Source organism: Poecilia reticulata, chromosome 1 (genome assembly GCF_904066995.2).
Source record: "Poecilia reticulata chromosome 1, P_reticulata-male-v2, whole genome shotgun sequence".
Classification (NCBI taxonomy): Eukaryota; Metazoa; Chordata; class Actinopteri; order Cyprinodontiformes; family Poeciliidae; genus Poecilia; species Poecilia reticulata.
In genome coordinates, this window is record NC_088830.1 from 22,238,919 (window position 1) to 22,258,866 (window position 19,948).

General features: G+C 39.7%; 1 protein-coding gene across 11 annotated transcripts in view; it reads right to left on the reverse strand.

The window, feature by feature from the left end:
* adgrl3.1 (adhesion G protein-coupled receptor L3.1) overlaps positions 1 to 19,948 on the reverse strand; it is a 161,401-nt gene that overhangs the window by 79,039 nt on the left and 62,414 nt on the right. For all 11 annotated transcript variants that reach the window (XM_008416710.3, XM_081609017.1, XM_008416793.3 and 8 more), the window contains exons 5-7: positions 13,749 to 13,858; positions 3,943 to 3,957; positions 1,800 to 2,588 (exon numbers count right to left, since the gene is read on the reverse strand). In XM_008416710.3, the coding sequence (XP_008414932.2) occupies positions 1,800 to 2,588; positions 3,943 to 3,957; positions 13,749 to 13,858 (914 nt within the window). The remainder of the gene's footprint in view (positions 1 to 1,799; positions 2,589 to 3,942; positions 3,958 to 13,748; positions 13,859 to 19,948) is intronic.

The window sequence follows — 19,948 nt, forward strand, 5'->3', positions numbered from 1 at the left end:
CTACAAACACACTCACAAACAAGCACATTTCTACAGCATAGCATCACACATACAAAACCCCTCACACACACACTGATCGGTAGAAACCAAGTTTACAGCTGCCTCTCTCTATAATTTCTTGTACTGCGCTGCCTAACTGCATGTAAGAGCATGCGTTAATTCAGACATCATTTAATAAGACACGCAGCCAGACTGCCTTGACCACTCCATAGAAAGGTGCTGAAAGGCAATTACGCTGGGCAAATAGCCCTTTAGGCTCCTGGGGCTGAAGCCCTTCCATCCATCCAAGGGGAAAGATGAACAGGAGGTCGAACTTACAACTCATACCAGAGCTAAAGTAAGACACGATTTAAGTTAGACAGTATTTTGACCTTTTCAAACAAGCCCAACTGTGCCAGCTGAAATATATGTATAGATGTAGATATGCAAGTGGAAACTTTTTTGGAATAGAAAAAAAAAAAACTTCATTAATGACATTTCAACTAAATTGAAATCTTAAGTCAGAGGATGGACCCAAGCAAACAATTACTAACTAACTTTATGTTAAATTCAACACAACTGTAAATCCAGCAAACAAATCTGGATTAAGACCAATTTGACATTTACGTCGCACAAAGTGATGGTAATTAGGATGGTGGCAGGCTTAAAAAAAAAAATCTGAGGCTCTGAATGTTTAAATGTGCACCTGATATCAACCGTCATAGACAGTCATATATCTTTACTGCTGTGGGCTTGTTTATCTTAAAAATTCAGAGAAACTATGTTAAGTACATGGCCACATACCCAATTTGAAATACCATATTTGAAACAATCACTATCTGGATTGGGGAGATTGTGCAAAGAGGAATAGTCAAATCTAACTTTATTAAAGTCCGGGGTTAGGAGGGTGTGGTTTTGTACAGCACAGTGCGGCTAATAAAATGTTGAGTCTGAATTATTTATTTTAGCAAATAGCTCCAGAGTTTCGAATTGTGATTCAAGTTGTGTCATCTTGTGAAATAAAAGGTGAAGACTTGCTAAACATCAGCCATAAATTAAATTGGCAGATAGTGGTGTTTCAATTTCCCCCACTATTTTGGAACTGAAAAAATAAATATCAAAGTCCTGCTTTCATAATATTGGATAGACCTTTGCAGAGTTCTTAAAGCGTAAAAAGTGACAGTATGCCGTAGCAAACTCATATGAATGGGGCTAAAGAAAACTATAATGAACGTCAAGCAGAGGATGTGAGATCTTTCATCATACACGGATATTTCTGTTCATCCTCCATGCAGACATTCTGGGCTACATTCTGTACGAATGCTCAACGGTCATGGGAAGAGAAAGTTGGCGAGTGGAAAGGTGTTTGAAGCTCAGCATAGACCTGTCTGAGCACTAATCTTCTAAACGGCGGAGATCTAGGTAGATTTTTGATGTCTCTTATTTCTAGAAATAGCAACACGACTGATAACTCTGTTCCAATAGCATATCAGGGAGCAGTAGTGAAGGTACACTGGAGCTGATTTATTTGTCATTGGGATGTATTTTCAGTTCAGAACATGTGCACTGTAGATTGCAGGGAGGAGGTGAAAAACAGTCATAAGTGAGAGTCATGGCAGCACAGATGGAGCAATATTTTTTTCTACTTTTTCCAAGTAATTTCACAGAATTAAGTACTGAAAGAAGATCAGTGCCTATAAACATTCCATATGTCACAGCTGAAAAAGCACTTCTCAATAAAATACCTCATGTGGAATCAAAAATGACAGAAGAAACGAGAAGAGGTGCGGTTATTGAGGGAGATCCTCCATTGAACTTACCATTGTTGCCAAAGTCCAGTGAATACTTGACCACGTGGTAGTTATTCCACACGTACAGCAGATTGTCTCTTGGGTTGTAATCCACTGCAGCTATATACTGGTAGGAGTTAGGGAACGGTATATTAACTGTTGTTTCTTTGCTTTTGTCCGTGTTGTACATGTAGTCAATCTTGTTTCCTGTCCCCTCATTGTCGTCATCTTCGTACACGGTCTTAACGACGTACAGAACGCCGCAGATCATGAAAGCGTTGGAAGCAGAGCGCTTGTCATAGCTGGTGTCCCAGGAGCCCTCGATGCGAAGGGTGTAAGGGTTAAGCTGGCTCACCACGATGCGTCCGTTGTTCTGCTCTGTTGCGTAGATCACCCACAGCCCATTTTCATCCACAGCGAGGTCAATGTCCGACTTTCCCCCCCAACGGTACGGAGAGGTGTCATGGTAGTTGGCGTTGGCGATGATGGCCTCGCCGCTTTTGATCCGCGTGCGAAGGTCGAACTTTACGATGTTGCGGGTGCGCTCTTTGTTAAAGAATAGCGCACCGTCGTAGACCACAAAGCCGGTCCCGTCTACTCGGTGTGGCAGTTTGTATGTGGTGGTGGGGCGGCCTGCAATGAAATCCTCTTTGGACGAATACTCAGTAAGTGTGTCTGTGCGGTACGGGGTCCAGGGCATGTAGTATATCTTATCAGAGGCTTGAAGCGGATCTTTGCACCATGCACCTGACTGGTGGTCAGACTCAAAGAGATGTTCACTTTGGTACACTCCTCGTAGAATGCCCGGGCACAGAAATACTGAGGAAAATGAGGATAATTACACATTACATAAGCCTCACCCACATAGTGATATATGTCAAACATTTCCTGACAAAGTTTGTGCTCTGTTTTTCTTCACTGTTATTGACACTACAAGAGTGGCAGCCTGTTACAGCAGCTTCGACCCCGTTGAGGGTTAAAAGGGTATATTTTGTTACTGTGCTGCTGTAACAAGTTAATTTCTTTACTGTGAGATTAATAAAGGATTATTCTATTCCGTTCTATTCTATTATTACTTGGAAGTTCTTGGAATAACTGGTGCCCTGGACAACCCTCTACTTCTGCAGCCCATGGAGTTCCCCATCAAATCCCACCCCACCAGTGACCAATCGTGAACATGAACACTACAAAAGTTGTTTTGTTTGGTACCATTTTGCACTACTGACAAAACTTTTTTTTTTTCAATTGTCCCCCTCAAGACCATGCTGTGCTTGGTGGTGAACCATATGGTCCATATTTAAAAAAACAGCACTGATTGCAAGTGAATGATACTCGCATTGTTAAAGCAGAGCAGCACCATCCCTTACTTTCAACATATTACATTCTGGTATCGCAGTTATGTGATAAAGAGAAAATAGCACCCTTTGTTCTACTTCCACTCTTTCCTTCGGTTCCCCTTCCTCACTCCCTCCAAAAGTCCTGATTAGCCTCACAATGCTTCCTCCGCTTCTCTCCTTTTTTCTATTTCCGTCAGTCAGCGCCAGTTTCAGAAGCGGGCACATCTTTAATCGTCTGCTGTTTTTGCAGTTGCTACAATAACTGTTTTCCCATTCCATCCTCAGCCTTCCCGTCGAGGAATACTGAGGTCATGTTTAATGAGGGATGTGGGACATGGAGTCAATTCTGGGAAGCCGCTGCAACCAATCATAGAGGTCTGTGTAATTTAACTGGAATGCTGTCACATCAGCGCGGCAGATACAGACATGCCAGATGTGGCAGATGGGGTTTTCCCATTCTTCTCGATAGAGCAATTCCAGATTTCACACGAAAGCCTGGGAATATTGATTGAATAGTCAATAGCTTCTCAAAGTACTGGCGTCAGCTCAGCTTTTGAAATAGTAAATGTCAATGTAATTCTCTTCTCAATGGCTCATTATAAAAATGTACTCCAGTGGCAAGATGGAGAAGTGACATTTCCCACAATAGCATAGAATAATCCGACTCAAGAATATGTCTAATGAGATGCAGTGTTTCTAATTTTCCACCAAATGCTGCTTTGCTACAGAAGGCTATCTTTAAAGGAAATGTCCTCTTGCCAAAAGTACAAAGCATTCAATCTGATCAAAAAGTGACACCCACACCCTGATTTTGCACGTGTGTTTGATTGACTTACCTTTTTGTTCGACTTCTGCATGAGCCACAGGCAAACGATTTGAAGAAGGAAAAAAATGCAGAGAACAAGGGAGAGAAAGAGACAAGAGACAAAAATAGATTAATGATGCAATAATAAGGAAATCACGATAATACAATCTTGGATCTCCATAATCGTCCTCATATTTCATCCTAACCTTGTGAGAGTGCCAGGATGCTCTCCATGTGTGATTGGTAATAACATTACACAAGCGTCTGAGGAGGCAGCACTGCAACAGGAAAGCTATCTGACAGGATTGCATCTCGCATATGTTGCACACGCATATGGAGACGGGAAGCAGAGATGCACATGGCAGACAGATGCGCACAAAGATGGAGAGGGGATACCCGGATGAAGCAGGAGCTTGGCACAACATGGGGGAAACAGGAATGTTTTTGCTCTACCCCTAGTGGTCTCACCCCTTTGTGCAGAACAAAATAGAGCAAAACAAACTGACCTGAGATAATGAGCTCTTTAATGTATGCTAATAGCAGCGGAGCAATGAAAACTAGAAAATTGATGTGATTAGTGGGATTGCATTTCAGTGGCCTAGCCAAAAGTGCTACATAATAGTGCTTTCTGATCCACAGTGGCCCAGCTGGTGATTTGTGAATGGCATGTCATTTTTGTGAGTATGGGTGTGCAAGCATCTGTGTGTGTGTGTGTGTGTGTGTGTGTGTGTGTGTGTGTGTGTGTGTGTGTGTGTGTGTGTGTGTGTGTGTGTGTGTGTGTGTGTGTGTGTGTGTGTGTGTGCGCGTGTGTGTGTGTGTGTGTGTGTGAAGGTGGAAGCTGATTTGCTTTAACTACAACACTAGGGGTGTCACTATTCATCCACCTCATAGGATGAGACAATACATGATTTTGGGTTAATAAGTAAAAGGCAAGACAACATTTAATCAATATCTTCCAAAATGAGAATAATTTTTACAAATCAAAGACTGTTTAAAATTTAAAAGAAATATCAGCCCAGGTCTGACCAGTTTACATATTGCAGTTTTTAGCTTGTCTAATTCTAAGGAGGCCAGATAATGTCACAAAGCATCTATAATGCTCTCTTTCTATCTTTGTAATTGTTCTAACAAATAAAAAATATTTTTCTATATACAAACCTTCTTTTGTTTTAAACACATTTGCTGTAAAATTTGTTAAGAGCTATTAATAATGAAAGTGTAAGAAGTTTCCTCTGGACAGTTTTGTTGGTCAATCACAGAGCTAACTGTATTGACATTGTTTTTATTTATTGTTTTTTCCATCCATTTCCAAATCTTGTTGATAAATTAAGTTTTCTTAGTTGTTCTAGTTATTTGTGTGAATGAAAATACACAAATGACTACTTCCAATAGACGTTTTCTTTTCAAACTCTGTAATTCTTAATAATTGTTACAGCTGCATCGAACAGATTCAAAACAGCATATTGCTGCTCTTTCACCTGTTCAAACTGATTTATCCCCCTTTTTTTATATAAATTTGTTGTTATTTGGCCAATGGTAGGAGCAAATGTCAACCCAACAGTGATCTCTGAATATTGGAAGATCTCATAATATGACTCCAATTCTCTTTCTCTGCTCAATCTGCAGAGCTTCAGAGCACCCTGCAGCGAAATGTGCATACTTGCAAGAAAACCTCTTAAACATATGAATTTCATTCCACCTTGGTCCCTGGGGAACCCATGTGGAATGTGAATATAGCAGAAAACCTAATCCTGCAGGCTGTGCCCCGGTGTCTTTCAAGACTGTTAGAGACCTGCTGGATGGAAGTAGTCCCCTGAGATGAGAGAGGAAAGGAGGAGAGAAGAGAAGGAGTGGAGAGTCCTCAAAGGAAAAAACATTTCGCAAAACTTCTGCATGACACATGTTTATATATAGTGCACATGCACCACATTTGCACTCTCCATGCATAAATTCTTCAACACACTGATGCCTGAACTCATCACCAAGAACAAGACAAACACAAATGCATGTCACACACACACACACACACACACACACACACACACACGCACACACGCGCACCCGCACGCACACACACGCAACCATTAAATCCTTGGCTCATGAAAAATGCATGGTAACTGGTGCAGCTTAGCACAACTCCAGATAAATAAGCAATCTCTGGAAGAAGATCGTGTTGATGTCAAAACCCAACACAAGTGTGCACAAGCATGTGTGCATGTGTGTCGTTTTGAGTTAAGATATAAAATGGTTCGCCACATGCAGGCAACTCCCTCGTGAGAACTGGGAAGGAAAGCAGATAGCCTGTCTGTGTAGCAGGGTGGGTGTGAGTGTGTGACAGAAGCACTGTTATCTGTGAATTTAAAGGTACAGTTAAGGATTTTTGAAGAGAGGTTCAGATTCTTGGCCGTAGGCAGAAATGCACAAGTCCGAATTTTGCTTTGAATATGCTATTCCTGTTTCTATTTAGGAGCTACATATATCATATTAAGAATAATTAATACAAGACTATCATTCAGGGTTTAAATATGAGTCAAAACAAAGACAAAATGATGACAGAGTTCATTTTTAAACTGCTTTGAGCATCTTTTATTAGTGACTTCTGTGGTTAGCTTAGCAAATATTACAAAAACTTATTTTAAATCAAAGATTCATAACATTTCAAAATCCCGCATATTTTATGACAAAAGCTGAAAGTTCCAAAGGATAGAACATAATAGCATATGTGTTCCAATATGTTCAGCCTTCCCATAATCTGCTGAATGTCTCACTCTGTCCTGCAGCTTGACCTGCTCAGTGGCTCCATTGGTTGCTCAAATTAGTCAGTCCCTGAAACTGAAGTTAACAGCTAGTCTAAGAGCTGCCAAGATTTCAAGTAAACACAAAATGGTGTTTACTTGAAATCTCCATAATTATTTTTGCCACTGCTTTGTTTTTACATCAGACAGTAGAAATGAGTGGAAACGTTTTACATGCGCCATTCCCAAGTGTTTCACATAGGAAAATCATTGGCGCTACACTGATGTTTTTACCAGCTACTGCGTAAATTACAAGTTTAAAAATAATAAAACGGCATTAGTAAAATCATTAGTAATTCTTATAACATCAAAGCTGAAAGAGTTGAAATAAGAAAGAAGTCTGCTTTGGTCTTCTCTTCAGCATTAGCTTCAGTCAACAAATATGTGTGCATATTGAATGAGAAAGCAAAGAGAGTTATGAATTTTAGCCTTTTAACAGAACCTCTCTTCAAAAATCCTGAATTATTCCTTTAATTTAAATGCATTGATCCAACGCAAAGGGAGACTTTGTGGGGCAGGGGGTTGAAAGAACAAGGCCTTCAAATAACAAAAGGCTCTGAGGCAGCCTCCCATACACAGAGCAAAAACATGCAGAGTTCAAGGTTGCCAGCAACTAATAGATTTCAAATGAAAGTGTGGCGGACAACAAGTATACCAAATGGCAAAGAAAATGTCAAACAAATGCCATTCAATTTGTACCACCGCTGTGTGTTTCACTAGATTAATGGACGCCTCTGCTGTAGAGCTTATTGCAAGATTTTTATTTTTTTTCCCAGGTGTCTCTTGCTTTAATCTCTAGGACGAGGGTAAGACATCAAGCTTTCTCATAAGATCACAGCCGTTCATTTTTCTGTACGCAAAATTCGACAATATATGTCAGCGAGACATCTGTTGAAACCTCAAGGTTTTGTCAAGGGGGGCCTGCGCACGGAGGATGATGCAAAGAGATGAGACATTTTTCTCCACCGCCGTTAATTTAGCTACTGAGCGTAGCTAAAAAGAAGATGAGGGAGAGAGAGAGAAAAAAAAAAGAGCCGTGACAACTTTGCAAGAAAATGTCCTTAATTCTAAGAGAACGTCAACAAGAAAGCAGCGTCTGTCAGTGTCTTCCCTAACATTATTCAGAACCGATTCCTGCAGAGGAAGAGGCAGGTTTTTATCAATCCACTATCTCTGACAGATCATTTGCAGAATCACTTACTGTACCTTTGCAGCTACAGAATAAAAACATGCTCATTTATTCTGAGCAAAGGTATGAATGAATATTAGAAAACATTAGCAGAATAATAGGGATGTGTCACCTGTCTTGTGTCTCATTTATTAAAAACCCTCTCGTTCATTAAAATCTGCACTACAATATTTTCAACCTGGATGAAAGGCTCCGTCTTGGATGCCATTCCTATTGCCACACTTCTTTTCTGCTTTGTCCTGTGTGCACACAGAGAGACACAAGCAGTGCTACCCTAACTGCGCTGCAGTGTAACGATAATTAGCATTTTTATTGAAAACGTATGGTTTATTGAGAAGGTGTTCGTCTTAGAGCGGAGACGATGTGCGTGGGATTCGTGTGAGGCGTGGAGGATGTGTGGCGACAGCAGCCTGAAAGCGATTATCGCTGATCTCCAATCAGTCCGAGGCCCGGGCCCAAGGTCATATCTGGACACGGCCATTTTCTGCTTTGCTTTCTCCATTATTCTACCCTCTCCCACCCCGTTGTCCTCGCATCCTCACCTGCCATCCTGTTTCATTATTTCACTACGTGCTTTTCTCCTCGTCCGTTCTCTCCATTACCTCCTATGTATTTCCAGCACTTACCTCTCTCCCCGCTTCCCCCTATCCAGCTCTCGTGCGCCGTCTTTTATCAGTTAATTCGTTCTTTCTGTTCCTCGTCTAACCCATTTCCCTCTATCTCTGTCTCAGCTGTCGCGCCGCCATCTCTCCCTCTGTTTTCTTGGTTCCTTTCCCATCTTCTCTTCTCTTGCAAGGAAACAACTGCAGTTTTTGCCCAAACAAAATGCACACACACTTAAACAAACAATCCTAACGGTGAGTGACTGTTTCCAGGACAACACATACACACAGCTCGTCTAGTGTCATCATGATGAAGTTATTCCAAAGGTCCAACCCGACAGAAGTCCTTAATTGGCCAGACAAGAAGGTTGATTTTATCTTTTAATTAGCTTTCCTAGTGAGCCAAGTTCTATTGTTTTAAATAGACTGCATGGGTATTGCATAACGTATCACTGGCTTTCCTGATTAATAATTCCTAATTGCTTAATAACAGCAGTGGAGAGAACAACGGTATGCTGAATGAAGATGAGGAAATGGATAGACATGGCCCATGTGTCCTCTCCTATTTTAAAGATACCATCAAGCGGTGTAACCTTTTTGTTCCACTACCAAGAACAGTTTCCACTAGAAGTACAGCTGGGTAATAAGACATGGAAGGTAGGTGCCCCTTCCAAAGGGTGAATTCACGCGAGTTGTCCATTTTGAAATGTGACATATGAATGTGGGAGCATCAGCAACATTTTGTAATGCAATATTTACAGCAAAACATAAAGTCAGATAGAAGAATTGTCCATGAAATGTTATTCTATAATTGAGAAACTAAGACTTAAAGGAATTGTTACCAGTTTTCCACGAAAGTCTCCCTTGTTGCTTCATCTCCTCAGATTTTTTTTTTTTTTTTGCAAATTCCCCTCAAACTTCTTTTGATTTTACTGCATCCAACCTGTTGATGCATATTCAACAAATGCAAAGGGTCAAAGCCCCTTGCCATTTGCCTCTTCTAGCAGTCAGAGTTAATGCCTAATTTATCAGATTTGCCTTAATAATACCTACATATAGATTATATAATATGTAAAATAATTTCCACTTAATTTAGAATTTGCCTGAGATAAAAGGCAAATAATTTATTTTCTTAGTTATACAACCTAATATATTCAGTGTTAAAGGATCAATATGACTAAGGCTACACCAATCATCATTTTGTTGTTTTCTAAGATCAGACCCGTCCATGTATAACAGTTGCCTTGGTGAAGCACTTTGTGCAGCAGTGTGCTAATGGATGTATGGATATTTATAGTACGCCTGCAGTGCTATGAGCGAGTATACACAGGTGGCTAATTACTGCAGAAGCTAGCTGGCTAGTTTGGCACACGACCACCACACACTCGTACCACGGTGAGCCGGAGAGGGGGAAAAAAGAGACGGCACTTGATTGTAGATTTGGAAAACAGCCAAAAACCTGCAGAGATGAGGAGCGATGAAGGTAGCACCAGCCAAAAAAATGTTGATGGAATAAAGAGGAGGGGGATGAAGGCGCATCATTTCACTGAAAACTGAACCGAACATAATTGAATTGCCTGTTTTACAACCCACTTTGAGGATTGTTTACGCTATCTGTGCAGTTGGAAACAACTCCGCCTGACTGGCAGTTGTGAGGGAAAAGTGCATCTGCAGTGGGAAGTTGTGTCTCTCTGGAGTTTGGCTCATTTTCTTTCTGCGCACTTAGTTTGTGATTAGCAACGGTCGCCCTCAGAGATGATTGCTAGGCGACTCAGATGTTTACACAGCGCCACCAGTGTGCCTGCCGTCTGGGGAGACGCACTAAGAGTTATGGATATCCCCTGATGTTGCACTCATTTGATTGAGCTGTAGCTAAACTTGCCTTCAAACATAATAATGATTTATTAAAGTTGGACCTTGTGCTCTTTTTTTAAAAAGGCAACAGCCAGAGCGCACTGTCATACATTTCACAAAATAAGCCATCTCTATTGAATCAGTTTGATGCATGGCAACAATTTGGAGATTTTTCCCCACTTAATGTCTTACAAAACATATATCTGGCAGCAACCGCCGCTGACAGAATTGATTTCCTGCTTTATGCGTGCTGCGTGATGGTTGACAGCTGAAGCTCCAGCCTGAATGTCAGCTTGTTCCAAGATTTCCACATTATTACACCTTTCAAAGAAAATTGATTTCATAAATATTTAAGGAATGCAATACCATGGCTCTCTGCCATGTAAAGGTTGAGGTGTTCTCCGACAGAAACATCTGAAATGTGGACTCCCGACACCCAAAGACTTACTTAATCTTTAAACAACATGATTCTTTCTTTGTGATCTTGTAAACATTTCTCCAGGCTAAACACACCCCCAGGAGCAATGCAATGTATCACGGTGCTACCTGATCCAGACTGAGCACTTTAGACAGAAAGCTGAAGATGCTAATGCGCGCCGTCGAAAACAACTCTCTCCTTCACAGTCCTTTCGCAGGCCGTTTCTTCATATCTCTCACTGCGACCCCGCTATCTGTCAGTCGAGCTCTCTAATGACTTTGTATCATATGCTGCCTATTTTTGCAGAGAGAAATTGTACCCACACTGACCGACTGCTCATCAGATCAGAGCGTAACTCATCTCCGATTGATCTTACTCTGCCGATCTTTACTGCGAGAAACCCATTAACTAAGTATGTTTGGCCAGGCGTTTTTTTTTTTTTTTTTCAAAAGCGGGAACGCCCAGATAAGTCAAGAATGACTGAAAGAAGGCTAAAAGCCCACAGAACGCCTTTGCGCGCATGGGCGTGAAACAGATGTGTGTGCGCACGTGCTTGGCGGGGCATTAAGCAGGTATCAGGTTGTGTTTCCATCTGCTCCAGAGAGGGCTCTGATAGTCCTATTATTTAATCTGCCGGTCATTCTAGACGCCAGGCAAGAGCCGTTTAGCTCGACATAATTGAATGCTTCAGTGTGGGAGATCACCTTGGCTGTCTGTGTGGACTGTAGTGCCAAGACTGCAAGATGGCTGTGAGACAAGGACTTTAAAAGTGTTCGCAATTTTGGAAAAAGTTACAATTTCTTTTCAACAGTCATTTTAGTTTAGGCTTGGGATGATGCAAATGTCTCAATGTATGTAAACCTCAAATAAAAATACAGCAAGTTTACAAAACCTCAGGTAGAAAATGTAAAATAAAAATATTTAACATGATCCACCAGCTTCTGACTGAGATAGAAACATCAGTGTACATTATGTTGACTTATGCAGTTGCTGTAATCTTATGTCCAACATTTATTTATTAGTTTTATTTCAACTCTTAAGTAGGAATCCCCCGTGGGAAAAAACAGCTGTAGAAGATTTGTAGAGCTTACTTTGAAAATATGGTGCAATAGCTTTCTTTAAGCCAGCTGACAATCAATGTGCAGCAAAAGGTGGGTGCGTAGTAGCCCTAACTTATCCAGTCTTTCATACAGATGGAAAACCCCCCCGCAAACCCTGGCCTTGTATTTGCCATCTTATTAAAAATGCTTTAAGCGATGAGAATGGTGAGAAAGAAAAGTTTTACTCATGGTGCATCAAGCCAAGTTTACAGATGGAAATAATTGAAGCAGGATCTTTTTCTGATCAGCTCAAAAATGTCCTTCCAATGAGTCAGCCTGGTTAATTAGCTGTGCCATAACTTGGCAATAACAGGAGAGCCAAGGTGCAACATGTAAATTGACAATTGTCAGTGGGTGACTTCAAAACTCACTGAACGCGTCTTGTGAAGAGCGCCATCAAATTGCTAGTTCTGAGCAGTGGTTAGATCATTGATCGTTCTGAATAGAGCAGTTTCGACAAAGATTGTTCAGCACCTGGGGCTTGGAAGATTAGCAGCCTAACAGGGGACACTGTGTGTATCCCACCATAGATGGTATAGGAGGCGTATTTTTGAAATGACAAAACACATCTGATCTGGCTGCCCTGGTATGAAATGATTGTGCCAGAAAAAGTTGGAGATGAAAAGATGATCATTTTTAAAAGCACAAAACAGCAGAGACAAAATGAGGAGCACCTATTCTTTCTGTGCAACCCACTTTTTTGGTTGGCCGTCATCTTAGTATTTATTCCAAAATCTAACTAAGTGTTAAGACCTATATACTTGTTATAGACCAATATAACTTTTCACATTATAAATTTCTGTTTGCTGCCACAGTAGCTGGTTTAATACAGAAAGCATAAACCAATCAGAGATATGGCACGTTTTTAGGAAGTTATGGTTTCAAACCATTCAAGTTTTCCATTTCTGCCAGAGAGGCTGGACATTGTGGACATTTCTGACTATGGAATAATGCACAGCTGTCCTTCTACCACCTGTTATTTCTACGTGGCTGGTAAAGAAAGGCTCCTATACAGGCAATTTAATTGTCATCACAGTACGTCAAATATAAGGGAAAAGTTTTAAATCGTGTATTCCTATTTCTTACTTTTTATCTCATAAAAATATACACTTTTAATTTAGGTATATGGACATTGTGTACAGTACACAAACAAAAAAGTAGCTGAACAAGCTTTAATAGGTAGCTGTTTCTGTTTCTGAACAGTAACCACAAAACGGCAGCACATATTGGAAAATTATAAGATTTAGCTTTCTAGTAAAGCGGATGCAGAGAAAGCATTTTGCCAAAGCTTACGGACAAACCCTCCTCACTGAGAGAGTGTAAAATAAACATCAAGGACAAAAACATGTCTTTAATCCGCTAAGTCTCCATGATGATCCCCTTTGCATTCATTAAGCTTGGAGGGATAACCCAGATTTTGGATATATTTTAGGAAATTGCGAGGGGAAAGAAATGTAAAATTACTAAAGAAACCTCATGGTCATTTACCACATGTCCCTCGTCTCCCCTCACTCAGGATGGAGACATTTAACCTCCGAATAAAAATATATATATTTGTATGAATTAGATCAACGCGACATATTGCATCTACAAAGTTAAATTAGAACAAGAATGAACAAAAAACTCAAAATAAAATTTAGGATAAAAATATAAAAAGCAAAAGAAATGTAAGCGGCAGTCAGAATTGTGATTTTTTTCACCATTAATAAAAAACAGATAATTACCATTATTTCATAACGTGTGAAGATGAATTACGTGTATAAAACATACAGAACGAGGTGTGAGAGTAAGTAATGCTTTGCCTCAATCAATGGTAGTCCAGCACATGTGACTCATTTTAGGACAGAAAATAAATGATATATGAAATTTTGCTACTTACTGTAGGGAACACATTCATATTGAACCTCCAGGTATTTGTATGTCCCCGGACACGGATCAGGGAAAACATCAGGCCCTGCCACCACGGCACACTGTGTACGGTTGTTGCATCTGTAAGACAAACATGAGTGGAAAGTTAAAAAATACAGCTAACCAGTTTATGTTTTAGCCTTCTGAACACAAAGCTGCACAATAGATGATGTCACACAGTAGGACCACAGCGATGTATTGTTAGGCCCACAGCTGCTTAATAATATTTTTCATAAGAACAATGAGATACATTTAGTGGCTGTTATAAGAAAAGTGTTTTAAAAAAAACAACAACAGCAATTTATGGAAATGAAGAAATTGAACAATATGTAAATTATAGGTTAGATAATTAAACTTAAGCCAAATAACTCCAACACAAACAAACTTGATATATTGAAGTATGTTGCAGTCTCAAATGATTCATCCAACTCTAATCTCCCTTGTTCATTTCACACAGGCTGATTTGAGCTACTCTTAGTAGCCAAACCATCTGGTATAGTTATTAAAGAAAATCACCAAGGTCAATTTTAATGAGCAAGGTAGAAGGTGAAGTTTCAGTGTAATCAAATGCTCCTATAGCCATAGCAACTCCGGTGTCTCTGAATATTGCAAAGAAGGAATGGAAAGACACAGTGCTGCATGTGTTTTTTAATGTGTCGGTACTCAGTTACTGTCTCAGTTTTACCAAGCTAAGTTGGATTTGTGGAACAAGTGTGCAGAAAGTGTCAATGACAGAAGAAGTGATGGAGCTCATTGAAACACAAACTACTACTAACACCTTTGCCAAACCAAATTTAATATTACATGTCCATGTAGCTGAAACATGCACACTTCCGTCTAACTCTCTGTTCTCAAATAAATGCCATGTTTGTGTCTTTTAGAATAGATTTTATAAATATGCAAAATCTAAAGAGACGTTTCTCAAATGTACGCTGAAACAACTGTTGTTTTCCACACCTGTCACTAATCAAGTAAAATTCTTAAAGTAAGGAGAGTTCACATATAGCACCATTCACAAAATACAGTGTTCACAGTGAAATCATGTAAATACACCAGAGACATGAAAAATATGAAAAATTGAATATATATATATATATATATAAACATAAACTACCATCAGTTTCTGTTTGGATAATTTGAAGTTTTATGTATATATTTTTATAATGTCACAAATATGCTCAGGAAGTCATTCAAAGCTTTGAAAGTTAAAATCATGATAGTAAATTCTAAAAAGAACTGACAATCAATGGAGCTCAATCTAAACATAACTTTTCCATACTCTTCTTATCACTCTAGTAAGGTGGTTCAGTTTTCAATCAGTCAGCAAATCATTTAATCAATCAATTTAACCAATAACTAAGTTTTTTTGTGGGAGTTAAACAAAATACAAACATACACAAAACCATCAAACACAGCAGAAAAGCCTGAACTAAATAAGTAATAGAAAAACAATATTAGACAACTCGACTAATGTGACATACAATGCACGGCCACATTCCACATTTTATACAAACTAAAGACAAGAACTGGTAAAAGACATTAGAATAATTTTCTTAAAAAGGAACTTAAGGCATAGATAATAATGTTCCGTTCATAATGTTACACAACTTTACTTTATTTTGAAGTATTTATGTAGTGGGCCCTTGATGAGGAAGGGCATTGCCAAAGCCTGATGTTGCCATGAGCATGTGTATCGATGCTGGGCTTGTGTGTTCAGAGTGATGAGCAGTGTTAGCTGTCCTCACACATAACCTCACTGCATGCGAACCAAAAGGTTTATGTTTGACTGCAGCTAGTGATACTGGATATTTGTCTTTTGCTTTTATTTCTACATTTACTTTTTTACGTTTATTTTACTATTCCCGTTTGTACCTTGTAAAGTTGAGTGTATACGGGTAACATTTAGTGTCATGCTTCCTCTGTTAGTAAAACACACATCTGCTCAGACGCATACAATTTCATGATGCACTTCTCTGCATTACCCCCCCAGCATTCAGGTGTCGTTTCTGCTTAAGGCCTCTTTATGTTTTAAATGCAGCAGACCACAAACACGCTTACTGGTACTTGTGAAGCAGACATTATAGCAATGAAATTATTGAGTTCACTTGTACACAAGATGGGCCACAATGGTTGCTGAAGAGCTGTTCACAAGGACACTACAAGAGTGTGTCTAAGCGTGTGTGCGTGTGCATGTGTGTGTTCAGCAGCAAGAACAATAACCAGCCTTTAAAAGTATTTTGACCCAGACTCTGGATAATTAATTCTAATCACCAGGGGGGGTCCTCTCCTTTGACACACACAATGTAAGTATGTCTCACTCCTAATAAAGCAGGTAATGTAAGACAGCACACGTTCTCTGTGTGCATGTTTATAAGCATGTACAATAAGGTGTGCAGTGATAAAAACGCACACATCAGATTTATGAGTAGGTGTAATTAAACAAGCCACGCAAGCAAAGGTGATTTATAGGGGGGCCTGCTGGTGCCCATAATTTATCATGACAGATATACGTTATAACATTAAAATGCTCTTCACACTGAAGTGCCACTTTATCTCAATGGTACTCCTTGATTTAAATGAATTATTGAAATAACACGCATGAAGAATACGTTATGTAGAGAGGACAAAGGGGGGAGATATGAGAAGAAAGGGAATATTTTAAGATGGGTTATTAAGTATATATTTTTTCCCTCTGAATATTCCCTTTCAATTAGTTAAACTGATCTTGCTTTCCCTCTGTGCACACCTGTCAAACAGACGACATTTACATTAGAAGCAGTCAGACTCTCCCATTGAGATTTTTTAATGAGCATGTTGGATCCCTCAGGTCTCCTTTTTTCATAGTATCATTCAACAATTAGAATAATGAAATATGCATGAGAGATAATTTGATTTCCAGTGCAATATGCATGTTTGATAAAACGAACATTGGCTGCGCACTACTTGCCGTCACGTTCGTGGTGCTTACTGCTGACCAGTTTGTCAGTGGTCAATTGAAGGGTTACTAGAGTTTAAAAGGTTCAAACTGCATGTGTTGCCACGTCTGTCATATTCTAATAATAATACATGTCCCTCCTCTCTCTCTCTCTCTCTCTCCCTTCTTTTTTTTCTCGCCTCTGTGCTTTTTAATTTCTTGCCCCGGTGGCTTCATCATCGGTCACCTGTCACCAGTGCAACTTGTGGAGTGAGGAGTGGGAATGGTATAAAAGTGACATGCTGCCACAAGTTTGCTCACAACTCCCACAGATGAACACAAATACCTGGGACACGGCGGTGAATCAGAGCACAAAATGCCGTTTAATGACCTCGCATCTTTCACATCATGAACTAAAAAAAAACAAAAAACAATCCATCTGCTGCTTTTGATGTCATTTCACCTGCTGACAAGTAGTAGTATGAGTAGGAGTGTGTTCCCTCCTACAGGAATGGGAGTGATATTAATTATTTCCGTACTAAGTCTTTAAGGAGAAGGGATGTGAACACTGACAGCACAGAGGAAGTCAGCTGCTTTGTAAAAGTAATGTGTCGTTATTATAGAAGTAGGAGGGAATATTCCATCTAAAAAGCAAGGATCCAACAGAATTGGTTACAACCTTCATGAAAACCATTTTATTCATTGTGGAAATTCCACCTTAGTTTTTTGGATAAACCTCTGTTCATAAAAACCCTCTTCACATCTTTGTTCTGTTTTTGTATAGGGTGTGTCCACACCACCAATTGTAACATTTATAGAGGGGGGCGTGGGAGCTGTAGCAAACTGTGACATTCACGAAACATTAGTTTTTTTTTTGGGTGAAAACACAGAAAAGAGAATTTAATACGTTGATTTGCATCTGGCTTACACCAGAATGGGACAAAGCTAAAGTGTGCCTGAAAACCGAATCTAAGATTACATCCCTTTTAGCTATTGCCATTTTTTATTTTCTTGTGTTTTCATGTTTAAAATCTTGTTAACTGCTCATTTCAGTTTGCTACAAGAAAAGTAAATGACTGGATTTATGTGGACACGAACCCTTTCACTAATAAATAAAAAATATAGGCCTTGCACAAACGGAAGCTGTGCATTTTTGTGCATATATTTTTGCTTTATGACACTGCAAAAAAGGTTTCATGGCACACTCATAAAGCACTGAAGGTTATTGACTAAATAAAGGGCAGGGAGCAAAGATTTGACAAAATCCCTTGTGCGCTATATCTTTTCCCAATCACTCCTCTCTCACTCCGTCTATTTCTGTCTGCAGCACCTTTTATTCCTTCTTCTCCACACACTTTCTAAGCCAAGATAATAAACCAATTTTTTTCTGCCTTTGTCTTCATCCTTCCCGTCTAGGAATTATTCCTCTCAGTTCCTCCTTCTTTGTCTGTTGTTCCGACTATCATTCTTTTCTCTGTTTATCTGTCCTAAACCCACTTAGCTGCAGTTTCCGACATCACACACACACCGATATATGTGGTAGGCCTCTTATTGCTGCCTTCGTTCTCTGCCTTCTTCTTCTTCCTCTCTCCGTTGCCTTAATACCTTTCTGATCCCCGACTCCCTCAGGGCGTCATCTTCAGCCTCCCTCTGTTTCTCTCACAATCCCTCCATCCTCAGTAAAGCCCAAGCTGACGTCATCGCGCCAACCGAGCCAGTACCCTGATTCACATCCAAAAATGACTCCCTTATGTCCCCAGTACCTCCATCGCCTTCTGTTTTTTTTTTTTTTCTCACAAAAAAATCTGCCTATCCTTCAGTCAAACAGAACACCCAAACATCAGGAAAAACTCACAATTTTCATATTCCATGCATCAAATAGATGCGTAGATCATCCATGCACAACCCCATACACCTTTACAACCTATTCTCAACACAGCTCTTTATTTTTATTTTCCTTTGTCGTTCCCTCTTTTATGTTAATTAGTATGACCACATCAAAGAAAGCTGTGCCCTGGATACGGACTTGCCCGCTGGTTTTTCTTTCACACAAACAAACCATTCACTAGCAAAGTTGAGCTGTGGCGAGCGGGGAATAAGGAGGCTGTGTTTCTGCAGTGGGTTCTGCTGCTGTTATTGTCTCTGATGTTTCGGCACAACTCCTTTCTCTTCATGCCTTCCTCTCCCTTTCAATCATCTGTGCGAATATAAAGGACCATGTCACTGATTTGACGAGGCTGTCAGCGGCGGACTGAGCCCGTGTGTGTGGCAACATCTGTGTCTGAGCAAATGTCAACCTGCGAGCAGATATACAACACAGAGAGGGCATTGTGTTTGTGTGGCAGCCTGCGCACGTGAAACCGTTAAAAGAAAAAAGGACAACAATATGAAATTACTGAACAAGTAAGATGCAAAACTAATCCTGATGACCTGCGAGAAGTTTCTGAAAGTTAAGTGTGAGGAACCAAAATGAAAGACTGAAAGCTGTGTTAGCGTCAGACCAATACAGATTCCCTCCCAGAGTCGTCGTCCACAAGAGTGTGAGCACACACAGCGCATCCAAAACATTCTGGAATAGATCTCTCTTAAGAAATTTTCTTAAATTTCTACACAAACAACCCAAAGGATTTCATTGTTTATTATTGTGAACACTATGTACGTTGCTATTAAATGTTTCTCCTTTGTTGTTTTTGGAAAAAGTCTGTGAACACTAAGATGGAACTGTGCGAACATGACTTCAATAAAAGTCAGTAAAACTACCTTTAAATACGTAATGCAGTGATTAATTAGTCATTAATTTGTGATTAGTGTGCTATATCATTTGTAAGTCTTAAAACTGAACAAGTCATTTTATTCTACATGCATACACATAAAAATATTCGGACAACTGGATCTAATCTTGGAAGACATAAACTTGACATTTAACTTTTAAACATTGAAACCAAAAATGTATTTATTTGACATACTTAAATGCATACACACCACTTGCTGCTTTGTTTTTTCTTAGACAAAGCAGCAAATAGCCCGTTCCAAAACAAGAAGGAAAGACCTTTTATGGTTGTTGAACAATTTTAAAAGTAAAAACTAAAGTGGTCCTTTTATTAGGCCACTTAAATAAGACAATATAAGAGCAACCAATTGCCTTTTGATGTAAATTAATTAATAAAATGAGTCCACAAGTGTGCAATTTACTCTCAGTATAAGTACAGCTGTTCTGTAAATGACATCATCCTGAACCCAGCAGCATCCGCATTGTG